The 18,243-nt window shown below is 37.9% G+C and overlaps 1 protein-coding gene across 7 annotated transcripts in view; it reads right to left on the bottom strand.

Moving 5' to 3' along the window:
• LIN9 (lin-9 DREAM MuvB core complex component) overlaps positions 1 to 18,243 on the bottom strand; it is a 39,561-nt gene that overhangs the window by 18,890 nt on the left and 2,428 nt on the right. For 3 of the 7 annotated variants that reach the window (XM_087776565.1, XM_087776566.1, XM_087776567.1), the window contains exons 2-7: positions 14,559 to 14,634; positions 11,017 to 11,049; positions 9,883 to 9,977; positions 5,964 to 6,068; positions 3,917 to 4,050; positions 785 to 910 (exon numbers count right to left, since the gene is read on the bottom strand). In XM_087776565.1, the coding sequence (XP_087632691.1) occupies positions 785 to 910; positions 3,917 to 4,050; positions 5,964 to 6,068; positions 9,883 to 9,891 (374 nt within the window). In that variant the 5' untranslated portion in view covers positions 9,892 to 9,977; positions 11,017 to 11,049; positions 14,559 to 14,634. Of the gene's footprint in view, positions 1 to 784; positions 911 to 3,916; positions 4,051 to 5,963; positions 6,069 to 9,882; positions 9,978 to 11,016; positions 11,050 to 12,504; positions 12,568 to 14,558; positions 14,635 to 18,243 lie in introns of those variants that run through there. The other 4 variants (XM_087776569.1, XM_087776563.1, XM_087776570.1 and 1 more) reach the window with 4 other exon arrangements.

The following is an 18,243-nucleotide window of genomic DNA, read 5'->3' as shown; positions in this document are numbered from 1 at the left end:
TGTTAAGACTGAACCTCCTGTGTTTCAGCTCGTGCCCATTGCCTCTTGTCCTGTCTCCAGACAACACTGAAAAAAGCCTGGCCTCGTCTTCTCTATGCCTTCCCTTCAGGTATTTATACACAGAGATGAGATCCTCCCTGAGCCTTCTCTAGGCTAAATTGTATAGGTTCTGTGAAAAGGATGAACTGAATGAGTGGGTTTAAGAATTAAGAATTCTAAATTAGAGAAAAAACTATGCCCTTTGTTAAATTCTGGCTTCTTCTCTACAATGTACAATATTTTATGGGTGACTTCCTTCTCTCTCTGTTTTGGCAGCCAAGCCAGGAAAAGTTGAGGATCTATAAAATGGTTTAAAAAATACTAAAAAAAAAAAAAAGAGATGAAAATGTGCACTTGTTTTCCCCATGAAGAGCTAGTTATAGCCAGAAAGAAAACTTAGTGAAAAATTGGCCTGTCTTCTATGCCAGGAAGCACTGCAGCATAGAAGATACAATAATAATTTCAACATATCCTAGCTTGGACACTCAGTTATCTAGAGCGGGAAGAGAACATTTCAAGTATAGGCTTATGAGAACTACGCGGACTGGACACACGCATATAAGGAATACGGTGTGTGGGGGAGCAGGGTGTGTGCTCAGAGAACACCTTTTCAATAAAATATTTTTCTACTCTCAGCTATTATTTTGCTTTACTACCTGCATGCAAAATTATTTTATAAGGAACAATTCCAGGAATATCAAAACTACATGTAGTTATTAGTTGAAAAGAAAGAAAAAAAAATTACCTCCGTGGTTTTCCCATTAATCGTCTGATTTTCCCCCACTCTACTCTTGTCAATTTTCTGGTTTTCAAATTTGGAAAAGATTCTTTCAGGCATACACAGAAGTCATTATCTCCTTCAAACAGTGGTCTGTTGAAACATAATTGGTCCTCTGTTAACTACACTTAGTAAGCTTTTGTCATGAGATTCCAAAAAACATCCATCATAAGAAAGACATTGAAAACAAAAAGTATAAATTAGTCATATAAACAAGACACTCCTATTCAAAGCACAAATTTAACCTGAAATAAATTCAACTGAAAACAAAGACAAAGTTTCCAGGACTATTATTCTATTTGAGTCTTACTATCAGTAATGTTTAAAAATGTTCCTCTCACTTGTTACTACAGGGAAACACATGTATTCATCCTGCTTTGTAATGTATATAAAGGCACCAAATGAAACTTCAGCAAAGCCAAGGCAGTGTCATGAGGATACTGCAACACACTGAAGGAAACCATAAAAGATATGGTGAGGTATTGAGAGTAAAGGAAGGGACAATGTGATACTGAGAAACAGAAAGACAGTACCTTTTTCATAAATTCATTCAATTATAACCCAGGTTCTCAACCGAGGGTTTCAAAATACAGGAAATTGAGCCAACTTGTCATTCTCTACAGCTATACAGGTGAGACTTTTATTGTATCATAGCATGACTCCATGATGAAGCAGAGGATCAGTCTTATAGAAGTGACAGTTCAGAGAACCTACCTATACAACTTATGAATTTCTCTTTGATGCTATGAACCTGTCTGTATCTCTATGTTTTATGACTGCCTTTTACTTTGTAGTACCACATCCTTCTTGGGCTGAAGAGACAAGGGAGCAGCAACGGATATGCCTGTCTAATAGCAGGTTAATCATTAAAGACTATGTGCAACTGAAATAGATCTCACCTGGTGAGAACAAAATAACTGCACCCTAAATAAAGCCACTTTTCTCCACTCTGCAGGGTGCTGGGGTTTAGAGGGGAATACCCCCAAGCACAGAACAAAGAGGATCTTGGAAGCAACACTGCTTTGAAGTGAGTGTCTGGGGTGGCAGGAGAGGGGAAAGGTGCATTGAGATAAGGAGCCTTGGGCAAGAATGGAAGAGAATATTTTTGCAGTAGGAGGATCTGCAGCTGTGGCATGAAGTGAAAAGGAAACCACAGAGAATGATCAACGAGGGTCACGAAACACACAAAGTAGTGTATAAAAGAGTTGTATTTTATCCAGATTTACTGTTGCTAACGTAAGACATCTGTGTAAAGAACAACTGTTTTTGGGTTTGGTTCTTTTTTTTGAGAAAGAGAATCTGTATTTGATTGTTTTTTACTATCACTTGTCCCTAAGCAGGCAAACTGTAAACTCACAGCATCCACAAGATTGGAAGCTCTGGGAAATTGTGTAAGCAAGCGACAGCTGCATCTGATTGTGAGGGCCTATGATCACTGTAGTAGTAAGTAGCTCTTCAGAAGTCTCTGTGTGTCCAAGTTAATGGGATTTTAGAGGAAACAGTCCTCTGCAGCAGCGCAGAGAGAATCCAACTGGAACAGCTTCAATAATCTAATAACCACAGATGATAGTTGTAGAGATTAAAGTATTTCAAAACCTTACAGCAGACATGGCATTTAAATTGATGATTTCAATTTCGGATGCGACAATTCGATTAAAATATTTTGAGACTTGTACAGTGAGCCATATTTTGTCAGTTGACAGTTAGCTCTATGCTTTAAACTTTTTTAAGCTTCTCATTAAGTCTAGATCATATCACTCAAAACAACATACATCAAAGTTTTTCTTCCAAAGATATGTAGTTTCTTAGTAAACTATGTTATAATATCTTAACATGATCATATCTTACTAGCATTACAAGCATACGTTGATAACTATCAGAGAGGTTTTCAGAATTACCTGCTAAACTCAAATTCTGGTCTACCGATAGACCTAAAGTTCCACAGACAATTATTTAAGAATAAACTAAAAGTTCTTGGAGTGTTGTAAAAATCATAATTATAAATGTCACATATTAAAATTATTACTAGGAATAAGTAGTGTTTGGATTCTTTGTTTTGTTTGTTTTTTTAAAAATAAGGGGGGGGGAGAGGCATGTAAAGACTACTTCTTTCAAAGGAATTAAATCCTACAGATGATGAATTTAAAACTAACTAAAATGGACATGTAATTTTTCTACTTGTGATGAACATATCCTAAAATGTTTTTCTGTTGCTATGACTGCCTTCTCAGTTAAAAAAAACAACAGCCACAGCAATCGTGATTGAAACAGGAAGGAAAAACAGTAATTATTTTGCTATAAATAAATTCTGGAAAAGAATGCTTCTTAACTCTGAAGCCATTCTTTAGAATATTAAATACTAGTGTTTCATCTATTAGTCAATCAGTGTAGATTTTAAGATTCCATTCATCAACAATGATTTTTACAGTTTAGAATTTTTAGTTTTTCATTATTAAGGACTAAATTAAAATGATTCTTTTAAACAATTAACACCACCTTGCTAGTGGCATTAAGGGAATAAGTGCCAAAGCCTCTGAGGCACAAATTGCAGTAACAGTCTAGGAGATAGATTAGGAGATCCAAAAAGGATGCTGATATCTAGACAACAGCTGAATAGTCACAACCTGGAGCTCTGTTAGTGATTACAATAAAAACAGGATGATGGCGAAGAAATATCTGAAATCAACATTTACAGCTTTTAGGGAAGCAGCACCTTATGAAGAATCAGTCTCCTTCCTGTCCCCCGTGTGTAACACTAATCCAAGGGTTCAAAAAAGTCTAAGTGTTCTGACAACTTCATGCTTAAGATGCTAAAAATATTATGAATAAAATCTTGTATCTGGTAGAGGCAGAGGTAGTAAAAAGAAAATTATTTCCATGAATGAAAGCTTTCCATAGAAGACTACCCAAGGAACGGTCGGCTCATTATAAAAAAGAGAAAAAAAAATCCAAAAAGAAAACAATGAAATAATTTTCAATAACTAATAATTTAAGAATAAACTTTGGAGTATCTAACCAATATATGGACATTTGCAGCTAAATTTAAGAAAATTACTTGTTTCTATACTAATAAGAGATAATTATATAAAACAAACATACTTATCTATATTTGAATAGAACCATTCGTATATGCACCACTTGTGAGCTTTGGGAAGTTTGAGCAGGTTACGAAGCCGCAAACCAATCTTCTGTGATGCTTTCTTGTCTGGTGTTGGCATTGTTGTATTGAACTTCTATGTAGCAAAATAAAGGAAACAGTTAAACACAGTCTAACATTCTTCAATATTCAAATAATTAAACTAAATTTTCTTGATAAAAGTTTGCACATTAATAATTGTTACATTTTAATCGCACATATTGTTTCGTGACAATTTTTTTGTTGCAGATCTATAATAATCCTTACTGCTTTATATCAGCAATACAATCAAACATAACAGATGGCAAACTTTAGCAGGATCAATACAACAAATTATCTCTGGACAAAGCTCTTCTAACAGAAGAACACTGAAACTACATTATTGGTAACAGTAGCATGGCACTGAAGTACACACAGACTTCAAAAGTTTGAGGCACCAGTGAACGCTGTCCCAAGTGAGCATACATGATGCTGCAGCTCAGATGCCAGCAACACCAACCGCCTCATTTGCACTAGTGCTTCTACTCTTCCTAACTCTTCTTAAACTGAGGATGAAGCTAGCACAGGAACGTAACACAGCCAAAGCTTTGAGCAGAGTGTCTGCTTTTTAGAAAACTGCAAGAGAAACTAGCGTGGACATAAGCAATCAAGTTTTAACTAGATTTGAAAACTATTTTACAAATTGCAGAAGAGACGCTGTCTTAGGTTGCATGCATGAGACATAGACCTGCGTTTAAACAAGACCATAGAAAAATAATTCCGTTATTTTGTTCCAGGGATGGCTGTCTTAACTGACAGAAAGAAAAACTTATTTGCAACATAACAGCTTTTTGAGAATATTAGTTTAACTGGGTCCCCATGCCATAATCGGTTGTTCTCCTTCCCCAAACGCTCAAAAGTATTTTGACCTTCAGTAGCATCAATAATAGGATAAAACATAAGGTAGGCACCTTGCCAGCTCCTGCTGTGCTTAACCACTACCTTCTAGATACAGGTCCCCTTTCTCCCACTGGAACTCCAGGAAACAAAGCCTAGCAGGACAGCAAGATCTGTGAGCTACAGCAGCTGCAGTCCCTCACAAATGTGTATCTAGCAGTCACTGGACCTCCTGAATCAGACATTTAAGTACAAACCAGCTGGACTTAGAACATTACCCAGGCCTTTCTACTGTTAAGAAATCGTGGTAATGAATAGAGAGAAATGTCATGGTCCTCCCTCATCTCTGACAAAATGGACCCAGCAAAATGGGAACTGCTAAGTATTCCCCATTTGACACTGCACAGTACAGTTCAGAAGGCAAACAAGACCAGTATTCAAACAGTACTTTTTCAGTGTGGCAAATTCAGGCTCATAAGGTGATGGTACAGAGAGGTGATTTGGATGACAAAGGTACTAGAGAGCCAATTCTTTGAGACTAAAAGATGTTGCCCTGTCTAACACAGCAAATAAAGGCCAAGAGAAATTACAGCTGCTCTATCAAGGAGTAGGCAGTCAAGTGGAGGAGCAGAAAAACAAGCTGTTTGAATTGGAGGACATTATCATCACAGGATCAAGAAGGTATAGATGGCCATGAATACATTTAGGCTACAAATCTAGAGCAAGTTCCTAACTGTTGGAATACATTAAGTTCTATAGCAGCCTTCTAAATGACATAGTGCAAGAAACCTAGTCAGTTTTTAACTGAAGCTGAATAGATTTATGCAAACTACAGGGTATGATTATTTGTGGGAGCAAGATGGGCAATTAGTCTGGAATCCTTTCTAGCTCCGTATGCTTATGTCCAGGATCAAAAAGAACAGGTACTCCCATAAACAAACTGAGGAACCCAGCTGTGAGGAAGAAAAATATAAATCTGTTTTGAATTGTGGCTAACTCCTAGCAACAGCTTTCCTCACAAGAATATTCATAAACTGATAATGCAACTTGAAAAGCAAATGTATTCTAATTTTCAACTAACACAGATAGGCTTGTTCCCCTTTTTGGTAAAAATATCTGCATACATGTAGGTACCTGTGGAACCATCGCAACCTTCTGATTTCTTTTGGGTGACCTTGTGTTTATTTGTCTGTCATCTTCTTCACAGAAGAGTCGACTCCGTTTTGAATTTCTGAAGGGCTGCATGTATCAAAATTAAGAATGAATTACAAGAAAAAAAAAAAATCCAATTTCTCTGTTCATGCACAGAATTCACAGTGAGAGAAATGGAATGCCTTTTCTCTTGCCACCTATTGGTTTTAAGGCACATGGTACACAATAAATAGTGCCTCCTAGCAGTTAGAGATCTAAGGGCTGAGAGAAGAGAAGGAATTTAAGATGCCAGGCTTTCCAGTGCTAACTATAACCCATTACTATACTGCTGGCCCAGTTCCACGGAAGTATTTAGAACCCAACTCCCACTTGTTTCCAGAGGAGTTAGGTGTCTAAACACTTGTGTATCCAAGCTTAAAATAGTCCTTGCTTTGGTTATAAGCACATCTGTTAAACAGTTTGTTCAAATTTTGGGTCAAAAAAAAAGTTTATTCAAACAGCGTATTTGTTTTGGTATCTTCTCAGTAAAAAACATTAGCCCGATATCATTTTTTTGCAAGGATTTCTTATGAGTCTAATAAAGTGTTGTGGGTTTGTTGGTTTTTTAACTCACTGAAAGTGCCTACACTGCAAAATGCTAAGAAGCTGAAGTCTGAAGAAACTAAAGCTTGAATAAGTTATGTGAAAATACCAGAAAAGAGAAGAATTTAGAATTTATGCTAACTAAAATTTACTTGTGTGCTAAGATGTTACAGCTCAAAGAGAATTAGAAGGCTGATTGAAAACAAGAAACCACATTGCAAATATGTGTCATGAAAAAAATACTTCCATTTAGTTATTCCTCAACATTTTACCCTATGACAAAAAAACTCGTGCTTTCAATGAGAACAAAAGAGCAACCTACGACTGGCTGTTAGTGCTGAGAGCAAGCAGCTTTTCCTTCCATGAAGACTTTGTGGCCCGGCACAGGAGCCAGCCACAACTGAAATGTGTCTCCTTTGCAGAACCCCAAAACTGCACCCTGTAGCGTTCCTTGTATTTCAAACTATTTACAAAGGTGATCAGTAAAGGCAGAACAAATGCAGATTTCACTTCTTTCAGTACAGATGGTGAAAGTGCTACAGATTGATATGGGTATGAAATCTATAACACCCACAATGTGAGGAATACTGATGACAAAGATAAGCCCTTAATAGAAGTCAGAAACAAAATAAATCAACGAAGTGAAATAAAACTTTACTAATAAGCATTTGCACTTAAGAAAGACATTTAATAAGTTCGTGACTGATTAAAGTATCTGTTCGAAAAGAGAGATTCTCTATCAAGTTAAGTAGTGGTAGCAAAAAAACCCGTCTGTCCCATGCCATGAGAACAGCTGGAGCTTTCCCAGGAAAATGTGCCTTTCTTACTCTAAATTATATATATTTTATAAATATAACTACACAAGTGTATTTAAGTAACAGTAATGCCCCGTATATGCTAGACAACTAAGCACATTCAGCACACAGAAGAAAATGTCCATTCCTTGCAGATGTAACAAACCAGGAAAGAGACACACGCTGAACAGAGGAACTATATATCGGCAAGGTAACCAAATGGTGCCCACATCATATTAACATAGTAATTAGTTTATCATATTAATTGTTATGGATGTTGTTTTTCTCTCTTCACTTAGATACATCAAGTTCTTTTCTTCACATCTTCCAATTCACTAAACTTAAGAACAATCTTAAATTTCAACGTCTTTATGTTCTTTTATAACATCTCTGCCGTCCTTGACAAGCCATCACCCTTAGAAAGAAAGGTCAGAACTATTCTAACTTTTGAGCAAGAAAACAAATCCGCAATCCTTTTCCAACAATAAAAACTCTTACATCACAGAACTCCAGGACTTTTTAATCACAGCATTCTGCCCACAGGATGAAGAGCCAGGTTCCTAGCGAATATTTGCAATTATATTTTAGTCTTGACATTTGAGATGCTGGTTCCAGAACATTTTTCTCCCAAACATCTATATGGTTCTTCTTGATTTTCTGACACCATACCAGATGAAAAGCATGTGCCAACACAGGAACACAAATGCTAAAACAATCTAGACAAAACTTAAGAGTTCCTTCAACCTTATGCTAAGGCTATGATCCAGATCAAGAGAACTGTTTTACAGTCCTCAACAGAAGCTGCCAAATTCTATTCCAAGGAACTATCCAAAATGATAAGAGTGTTTCATCAGTCTGGATTGCCAGTGCCTCACACGAGAATAAAATAACAAGCGTCGCAAAGAGATATCATCCACGTTAGCTAAATAGGTCAGGCATTTTTGGAAAGATTTTTCAATGAACAGTACAACATATCTGCAAAACTTCCAGTGTTCAGGGAACTCAAACTAGTACAGAAGGCTACATCACATCTCAGCAACATGGGCCACTGCTAACACATCATACTATCCTCTGCTCTTTCTCCCAGCTTTCTACAGAATACCGAGCTACATTCAATGTTTGACTCCTTATTTTTAAAACCTACAGCCAGCATACCTAAAGACTGACAAAGTTTTCGTACAAATGTTATGGCTAGTGACTTCGGTTCTTCAGCACGTGCGATCTTCTAAGTTACCGGTAAGGCTTGTTTCTGTGAAATGATGAGCATTCCTGGGGAAGAGCTGAAAACTACGACATGAACTCCTGCAGGAACTAAGGGCCATCACAAAGTCCTGGTCATTCTCTGGAACTGCATTTTGTAGACCTTATGTTCTCTAGCATAAACACATGGCAACGTGTATGTACATATATCTGTGTGAATCCTACCAAGATAAATACCTTCTCTGGGTAAGTTTCTCTCTACAGGGAGAAGATCACAGCATGAGCTACGCATGACTGATGTTAGTCCCATTGCTTAACGCACTACTGGATGCTGCTCAGATATTTTGATTATGCTCAGAGCAGGCAAGTCCGATAGTTTTCAAACATGTTTCCCTTCCAATAAACAAATAGTTCACAAAAAAATAATAATTTGAATAAAAAACAGGTGGTAGTTGACAAGTTGGTCGCAATTACTGTAGAAGGCGGCGGCACCAGAAGAGTACGGGAGAAAGCTCTGCCTAGCAATTGAGACAGTATTTCATATACTCTCCACGGTGCAGTAAAAAGAGCACACAGTATTACAGACGCAGACAAACAAGGCTATATTGCTAGTGGCAAAACCAAACCAAAATCATATAACTCGCTAAGGTAGAGGAGGTTGAGAATACTCAAGAAAAGCTTGAATGCGATACAGCGGGGAAAGAAACAACAGTGGAATATTTCAAAAAGAGAGGGGGAAATGGTCAACCCAAACACATGCCCTTGGAGGCTGCAGGCTCGTTACCTTTCGTTCCCCCACTCCAAGTTTGTTCTGTAACGTAAGGTCTCCTACGAGACCTCTCAGAATAGTACACGACATTTCACTGACATTCCTTTATTTTTATTAAAATCTGCCCCCCAGAAGGCACAATGATGGAAGTGCATTATGACATTTTCCCTTCCTTTTCTTTATGCATCAGTTCTCAGCCATGATTAGAAGTGAGATATTTCATGAGATAAACCAAATGGTTGATCAGAAATGGTGATTCCTAAGTTCAAGGTGGTAGATACAGTACAAACATTTCATACAGTGCTTGCTTTACAAAAAAGAGAGAAAATGATTACAAGCTATCTTGAACAAGGTCAGCAATTTAATTCGTTTGATGATTCATTTATAAAATATATTTTCATCTCATATTCAAACTGGGGAGACTGCTTGTGAAGGACATAGTTTATAGTTTCATAATTTCTGAATGTTAAATCTCAGCCAAATTTTTTGATCCTTAAATTTGATTCGCTTTATGGTATTTTACCAATCCTGAAGTTGTCTTTTTATTGCTTCTTACCATTTCCATTGCAGAACCAGCATTCTTGCTTTTCCAAATGGGCGTTTTCTGCAGAGAATTATACTTTTCATTCCACGAACTGGATAAACTTCCCTCTGTTGTGAAGAAATCACATCATTAATATACATACACATATATGTATGTTCTAACATAACTACTATCCAAAAGCTAGTATAACATCACCAACTACTAATATATTTTTGTCACTTGCAACATCTTCTTTGGATTCAACTAAAAATAGATTTTAGATTTCAATATTTTTATTAAATTGTTCTGAACACTAATTAAAAAAAATTGAAAGAGATATTTAGTACAAGGAGAAACATGAACAAAACGTTTTTTACTCCTCACAACGTTTAGATTTCTTGAAACCTCCTTTGCTGGAATCAGTTACTTCCACTGCCACGTTGACGCATATCTAGGCAGCTCTACTGTGGCTGTAACTGAAACCTGGAGAAGGTAAAGCTCTATAAGACCGGCCGACTTCTGGTTCTAAAAAACGATTAAGTGGCTGCACGCCAACAAGTAAATAAAATTTTACTGAAACAAACCTATATTAGTTACAACATATTCAACAGACCATGCCTTCTTCCTTGTGTAATAGAAGCCTCGTAATATATAAAGAAATTTTTATTGTCGGGCAGATTATAAGTATTCAAAATTTGTATGAATGTTCATGAAGACAATTTCAAAGAAAAAGATATATGAAACAGATTTTTGATTTAGCCCACAACTTGCTGACAGAAAACACAATGAGATTGTGAAATTCTTTCCTAATGTGAATTTTGTCACACGTACAGGTCTCGTTAAGAATCCTTCTCCTATCTCATCCTCAAGAGAGGAAAGATTACCTCAATCTTCTCATCAAACCTGACGCCTAGGCAGTACTTAGGAAGAAAAAACACATTTCAGGAATTTCACCCAGAAGAGCAGTGTCTAAATACACGACAACATATATAGTTTCAACCACCGAGGATTATTAGTCTATAGAACTAACAAATATCCACAATAAAACCAACAATATTTCAACAAAAAACCTTCTTCAGCATTATTTTCTTCAACTTTTTGAAGCCAGAAACTAAGTACACCTGAAAGTCAGATTGGGTACAAGTAAATAACACATTAATTTCTTACCTTTCAAGCTCACAAGTGCTTTTGCTGAAGAACCTGCAATATATCAAAAAGTCCATATAAATCATAAGCTATTTCAAACCATACAACCTATGCAGAGTCTACTCATTCTTAATTAATTCTTAGGCAGAAAGTGGAATTTAGTATTAAATCTTTCACAGCTGAATGAGTGAACCCAGTGTGCCCTCCATGGCACTAAGTATAGCACTGTATGTTTATTACCCAATAAATCTTGAAAGCATATTCATGTTTTGTTTTTTTCCTTTAGTTTCACATCTACAAAACAGCTTCAGATGCTGAGCACTTTTGTTTAACCCAGCAAATTCTGAACAAGCCTTATGTCTAAACTACATACTTCCATGTGGCTGCTTGTTTGATGCAGTTGCAAATATATTATACAACTGACAAGGAAACTGCAATGAACACTACTTTTTTTTTTTTAAAAATTATTATTTCTACCAATTCAAAATTATTCAATGCCAAAAATTTCCACGAAAGCAGTAGCTTATGCTCTTTAAGCTTGGTTCACAAGTAGAGAGATGGATAGTTAGTTGCCCCCTGGTGGAACCTCCTTATTCAGAAATGCAGCAGATTCAGATATTATAAATGCAGACGTGACCCTTAGTTTGCTTGAACTGTTCAAACTGTGTAACACATCCATCAAAATTTCACTGCTCGCCTTTCACTGCATCTGTAGGACCTCTGCAGTACTTCTGGGCCAGGAAGGACAAAACTGGGCCTGACTACAGCCTTCATGCTCTGGAATTTTCCAATGTCTCTCTAAGAATGAGCTGTTTGGAGCAACTACATTAGCAGAGGGGAAAGATATTTCTGCATGACAATGCTTCCACAGATTCATGCTTTTCTCTCAAATCAACTTTATCTTTCTAGTTATGTTCCTTCCAGCGCTGCAACTACTCCTTCTTGCGTTGCATCCTCTTGTCCCCCTCACTTTCCCTGCTCCCTCCTTCAGCTTCTCTTTGGAACTGCTGTTCCAAGAACATTGCTGACTCCAAAGATCTGGAAATTCCTTTTCTTGTGGCTGCCCTGTATCTCTGTCCTAACCCCACTAATTTCACAGTGCCAAAGATCCTTGCCTCTAAGAGGATACATTCTGGGGAATGTCACAGAGCCAAAAACAGAATTATTGTCCCTTTCCAGGGGAACAGAACATTTTGGTTTGGGGTGGACTGGGTGGAATACAGGTGCAGCAATGGCAAAAAAAACCCCTACATTCCTTATTTTTTCACCATATTATTTTGTTTGTTGCGATCTTATTATGCCATGTGTTAAAAAAAGTTCAATAAAGAAAGAAAAATGAAAGAAAGTTTCTATTCTTTTCAAAAAATAAAAAAAAATGTTTAAGATATGAAATGGAACTAGTTTTGACTCACTGGTGGTTTAGAGGGCCTCCACCCCAGTATCTCCCAAGCTGTTCAAACCTACAACAGCTAACACATGGGATTACATGTCAAAAACAAGGTGACAAACCTGGGCTATACTGTTGCCCTTCTTGCACGTCTTTTCTGACGTATCACCTTTGTCAGGTTGTAGACCTAACAGTGACTGGTACAGGAACATGCTTCTATGATGATCTGATTCACAGTGAATTCAGCTCTTGTAACTAAGCTGCATGTTAAAGGTATCACAGGATTAAAGCCTTTTTTTTTAAATTTCATACTAATAATCAGATACTGTACACCACGCGTGCATAAATACATGGGTACCCTACTACCAACCAAGAATGCAGTCCTGAACAGTAACAGTAAGAACAGTAAAGAACTAGTGTCCCCCCCAGATTAACATAAAATATGGTGGGAAAAGCGTGCAGGGATTAATAAGTACACGCAGTTTAAGAACATGGGAAAGTACATGTCATGGGGGATGGAGAGGCAGAAGCAAGGTCATCAGAATCATCAAATGTAGAAGATGTGGGCTTTTCAGACTGGATCACTATTCTGAAAGATCTCAGGCAAGAGGCCTAGGACTGAACATACAATAATTTTCCTCTTTTTCTGACCATCTTGATCATATGAATCAAGTTCAATCAATTCAGTCAAGGGTAAGTATGTCAACAATAGACACGAAACAACTCAGCAAGAGGCAGCAAAGCTTTATATGGGGGGTGGTGTCAATCTGATAGCTGAAGTGCCTGAGATCCTTTGCTAGCCGTCAAACTCAGATGCTTCACCTGTGAGACTCACAATGGGTCAGCGGAGCAGGGCATTAGATGACTGGCATCAGAACCACAGGTAGAGAAGTGATGGACAGCAGAATGATACTGCGCTACCTTCTAGCTTTGTAAGATTACCACTCCAAAACAGCATTAGTTGCCAAGGACTTTTCCATGTGGGATAGTTAATCTTCAACAGATGTGTGCTAGAATAAGGCTGCTCATTTGTTTTCACTTAACCTGCAACTAAAGTAATACAACCATAAAAGGGCATCTTTATTTAGGAATACAAGTCTCCAAATAAGAAATTCCTGGTCTAGGTAAGTTCAAAGTTAAACTAAACTATTCTAATGTAACAAGTTGCAGAAAATTATTAACACCAACATTTCTGTAGCTTAAAGCATAAGAATACATGTAGGATATCAAAATGACAATGGAGAAGTCCATAAGCTTAATTTTACCTTAAAGGCAACAACATGATAGTTTTTCTTGTCAAGTTCTTCTATATTGAATTTAAGGGCTACCTGCAACACCACCAAACTTCAAGGAATATGGTACATCTCCCTACTTTTTCCATTTAGTTTGGCAGTACTGTACATACTACCAGGGCCACAAAAGCAGAAACCAGGATGATCTTCTAAGCAATAATGTCTTAAGCAATAATACAGATAAAAGCATTTCAGAAACTATAAAAATTGCAAAGTGATTCGGGATAGATTAAGTTTATTAAAACTATCCAAAATGTTAGTTAAAATAATTATTAGATGTATAATACCCCAGCCTCACATTAAATGCCAGTAATTTTGTACACTCCTGTTCTGAATAGCAAATCTATAATCATAGGCAGTCTTTTTAACCAGCATTTTAATTATAAACATAGAGATTAAAGTAGACTATACACACATGCTTGAATGTAAATACCTATTATGACAATGACACAGATTTAATTTCTACAAACATCAAACACTTAAACAAGTGGGTGGAAAGGAAGAAATAAGACCTATGCATCATATAGGGTATTACAACCTAAATCTACTTCCAGCTCCTCCAGGTTCAGAGGATCACGGAGGTGACTTTCTTAATACTGAGAGTAAAAAAACCTCAACCTAGGGCGGGGAAGTACAGCCAGCTCACCACAGCAGTGGCTCAGGAATTAGAAGGCCTGCTTTCAGTAGCCTACACTGGCATACTATTCCAGTGCAAACTGTACGATTGGCTTAGTCTTGTCTTAGTATCCTATTAAGTACTGCTTTGTGTATGTTGTTAGTAAATTAATTACTTGAATGCAGTGTTCACACTTGATTAAATTTGAAAAATTAGGAAAGGATTCAGAACAGAGCCAGGAGAAAGATTTGAAGATCTAAAAACATGCCTTATTGCGAGAAAGTCAAGACACTCCAATCTTGTTCTTCCCAAAGAAGGTCAAGATCTGCACTGATCACAAGTATCTACAAAGGAAGATAATTCAGACAGTAAATAGCTCTGCAGCCTTTTTTTTACAAGGAAAGGCATAGTTAGATCTATTTGTTGGAAAATTACATTGGATAAGTTCAGGTTAGCAATGAATGCAAAGCTTAACAGATTTTATGTAACTATACTAAGAAAGGGCATGTCGAGCTCCCTATTGTTCAAAACCTTTAAACCAAGTCTACATCTAGTTTTAAAGAGAAAACTATAGCTAAAAAGGAAGCGTGGAATCAATGTACAGAAATTCCAAACACAAGTATCCTAGCATGAAGAATCTAAGACGATTATAATGGCCTTTTCTGGCCCTAAAAAAAAATACCTGTAAAATATGTGCACCACAGATGTGCAGTAAAAATAACTGTGTGCTAGATTATGAGGCATTTAATAGTATGATAACAGGAAGCTCATTAGTAACTAAGAGTCAGGAATAAGTGTATTAATGTGTTTTATAACACTTGCAAGAAGTGATTTTCAGGAAGTCCACGTGAAACCGAATTAAAAAAAAAAAAAAAAATCAACATTAAAGTAACCTCATGTCTGCCAAGTCTAGCATGATAAGGACCCTGATGTTTTCATGCTAGGCTAGCTAGAAACCCGATCGGCTTCTGCGGCTGCCGGTGCGGGGTCTGGCGGATGGACAGCTCCCCGAGTCCTGAACCGCCGCTCTCCCTGTGCTGGTGCGGCCGCCTGGAATCCTTCCTCTAGTCCCAACATCCTTCTCCCAGCACAAGGGAGCACATACAGAGGTTTACCATGAAGAGAACCTAAAAAGCCTCCTCTAACTGCTCTGCAAGCAGTGTGAACAGACTTAAAAAGGAACTCTGATAGTCTGCCCTCCAAAAAGTATTTCTGATGTGGAGATAGGCTTTGAGGCATGGGAAGAAAGCGCAAAAGCTTTTCTCCTTTTCAAAAATTAAAGTTGGGTTTAAGTTTAAAAACAAGCATCTATTGCCTCCCCTCATTTGAAAATACGTAACTGAACAAAAGAGGTGGAGTATGACTGCAATTCAATACAGGCAGTTGTGGATGCCCTGATGTGTATTTTCAGTACTAACATGAAACAAAGCAGTTTAAATACAGCTTCTCAACAGCTGATCTTAAAATCTAAACAGGAACACAGACAAGCACATTACATTTGTGAAAGTGTTTTCAGATTCTTTTATAATGAATTTGTATCAGCTGATTACAATTTTGAAAATAAAGGTTACAAGTAACCACAGGGATGTTCCATAGCTACTGATTTTGCTAATGTGTGGGCACAAATGGGCATATCTAAATCAATATAGAAAATTCTAGGATCCAGATAAGCAATTACATAATGTAAAACCTTTCCTCTCCAGATCATTACACTATTTTGTCTAAATTTTGCACAGATGAGCAGTTATTTTAACACTGGTTGCACGACTACCTCAAAAACCTATGTAATTAAACTACATCACCAGCACTAGAAATGGTGTGACAGAGGAAACTCATGGAGAAGAAGGGAAAAACACCAGCCTTTATTATAGATTGAGTCATTAACCCTCTGAGAGATCATTCATCTACACAAGCACGGCACAAGTTGTTTCAGCAGAGGAAGCATCTCAAACAATCAGCCACTAAAAGGGTAGCTTATTCAGGAAAGCTTAAAAGGTAAAAAGCACACATCAGAGGAAAAAGTGGCTTTGGGTAGCTTTTAAGCTCCCGCAAAACTTTGGGCTTGTTGAAAAGGTAAATAAATAAATAAACAAACAATAACTTTTCACTTCAAGCATGAATCAGTACTTCCCTCATGCTATGAACCCACTAATAAACTGACATTTGTGTATTTCCAAATCCCAATTTAACTACTGGATGGAAGTCAGTTTTTCAGCCATGTGAACCCTTTTACAGGACTTGTGCAATACCAAAGCCCTCTTTTTGAAACACCGCATTCTCGTGATGGACAATACTCTGATACCATGGTAACATACAATTTTAAAGGTATGCAGCACAAACAATCCCGAAATTATTAGCTGTGAGTGCTATTTAGCAGCCATGAAACTGATCTTGAGACTTCTCCCAAATGTTGTAATCTCATATAGTTCTGCTGATTTTTTGCCTCAAATGTCCAGAGCACAGTGGTGCTAGGCTTACGGCCCCTTGGCAGTGGAAAACAAAAGTGGCAAGAGGTGTGCCACATCCCTCCTCCAGCTACACAGGAAAGCGCCAGAGCAGAGCAACCGGCTATGCAGGGACAGGGTGCCTGTGAACCACAGCATAAGGCTGGGCTGGGGGTAAAGACAATGATTTCTGCATGAAGTGCCACCCTTACGTGCAGCCTCCATTGATGGGATAAAAGGCCGTGCAGAAAGATCCTTGTCCCACTTCCCTTCTTCTGCCTGTCCTAAAACACAAGCCCTTAGAAACGGTACCAGAGATGTCTACCAATATATGGTATTTGGCACTATACTGCCGTTTTCAGTATTTATGCTGCAAAAGGTTAACACTTGACAGCCATCACTACTACAGTCTGGCTTCTTTCTCTGATTCACCTGCCACTTGTTGGTGTTTGCCTACATATAACACAGAAACACCGCACTCCGCAGTAGCTCAGTGGTTTACTCCTGGCAGCGGCCCCGTGACGATGACCATTTAGTTAGCTAAGCATGCTTTTGCTTCTACCAAAAATGGCATCTCACTCTCACTTTTACAGAGCCGATTGTCCTCCTCATTCAGACTCGCTTGTGCAAAAGAACGCACCGAGACGCAGAGCTCTGCCTCTACCGGGACCAGGACAGTCCTCTAGTCACATTTGCACGTGTTGTCTGTTTTATCAAAGTCTCACCTCAGCTTTACTGCGTGTACTTTATAACCAAGTAATCCACAAATAAGATTGCTATTACTAGTAGCTAGAGACAGGGCAGCATTACGTACACTCCAATACAATCAACTGTTTTCCTCTTCTGAGACAGAGAGAAATAGCCATCTGACTTGCAGCAATTAAACTGCCCACCATTTACCTCCACTGCAAAATTGCCAGGAGATAAGAGGGGGGAAAAATGCATTGACTAAAATTAGTCACTCATCAGGCACCAACCCAACAATCTGGAGAAACAAATTTTGTCTCCAAAATATAAATCCAATTATTAGTATTGGAAGTGCTTCTACAGTTGGGACCTTTACTATTCTGCAATTTTTCATCTAGAGGATTTGCCACAGAATTGTTCTTTCTTCACAGCACTTTGCTCCATCCCAGGTTACTGTGTCCCTCTCCCCTGGCAGCAGTAGTAAGAAAAGGCCTCAACTACAAGAAATGCACGTAAACTTACACATTGCTGTCTTCTTCGGTTTTTAGGTTGTCAGTGTGAACTCTCTTACCCATTTCAAAAGGACAGAATGTCAGCTTTAGAGAAGAATGGAACGCTAGTAACTTTAGCAGATAAACTAAGCACAGGAGAGACAACTACGTGCACTACTTTTATCTCCCTCCTGGGTTAAGGAATATTCACTGCCCAGCTGCATTACAGAACTTGCCAGAGGGCAAGTAGGCGCTATCAGAATACTCTGGGACAAATTCTGCTTAATCAGGTTTCCATTCTGAAAGTGAAACTGCATAGTTCTTACTACAC

Source organism: Nipponia nippon, unplaced genomic scaffold (genome assembly GCF_047370975.1).
Source record: "Nipponia nippon isolate SJK-2023a ecotype South Korea unplaced genomic scaffold, ASM4737097v1 scaffold_4, whole genome shotgun sequence".
NCBI lineage: Eukaryota > Metazoa > Chordata > Aves > Pelecaniformes > Threskiornithidae > Nipponia > Nipponia nippon.
The sequence above is the reverse complement of the archived record's forward strand: the minus strand, read 5'-3'. Positions and strand labels throughout refer to the sequence as shown.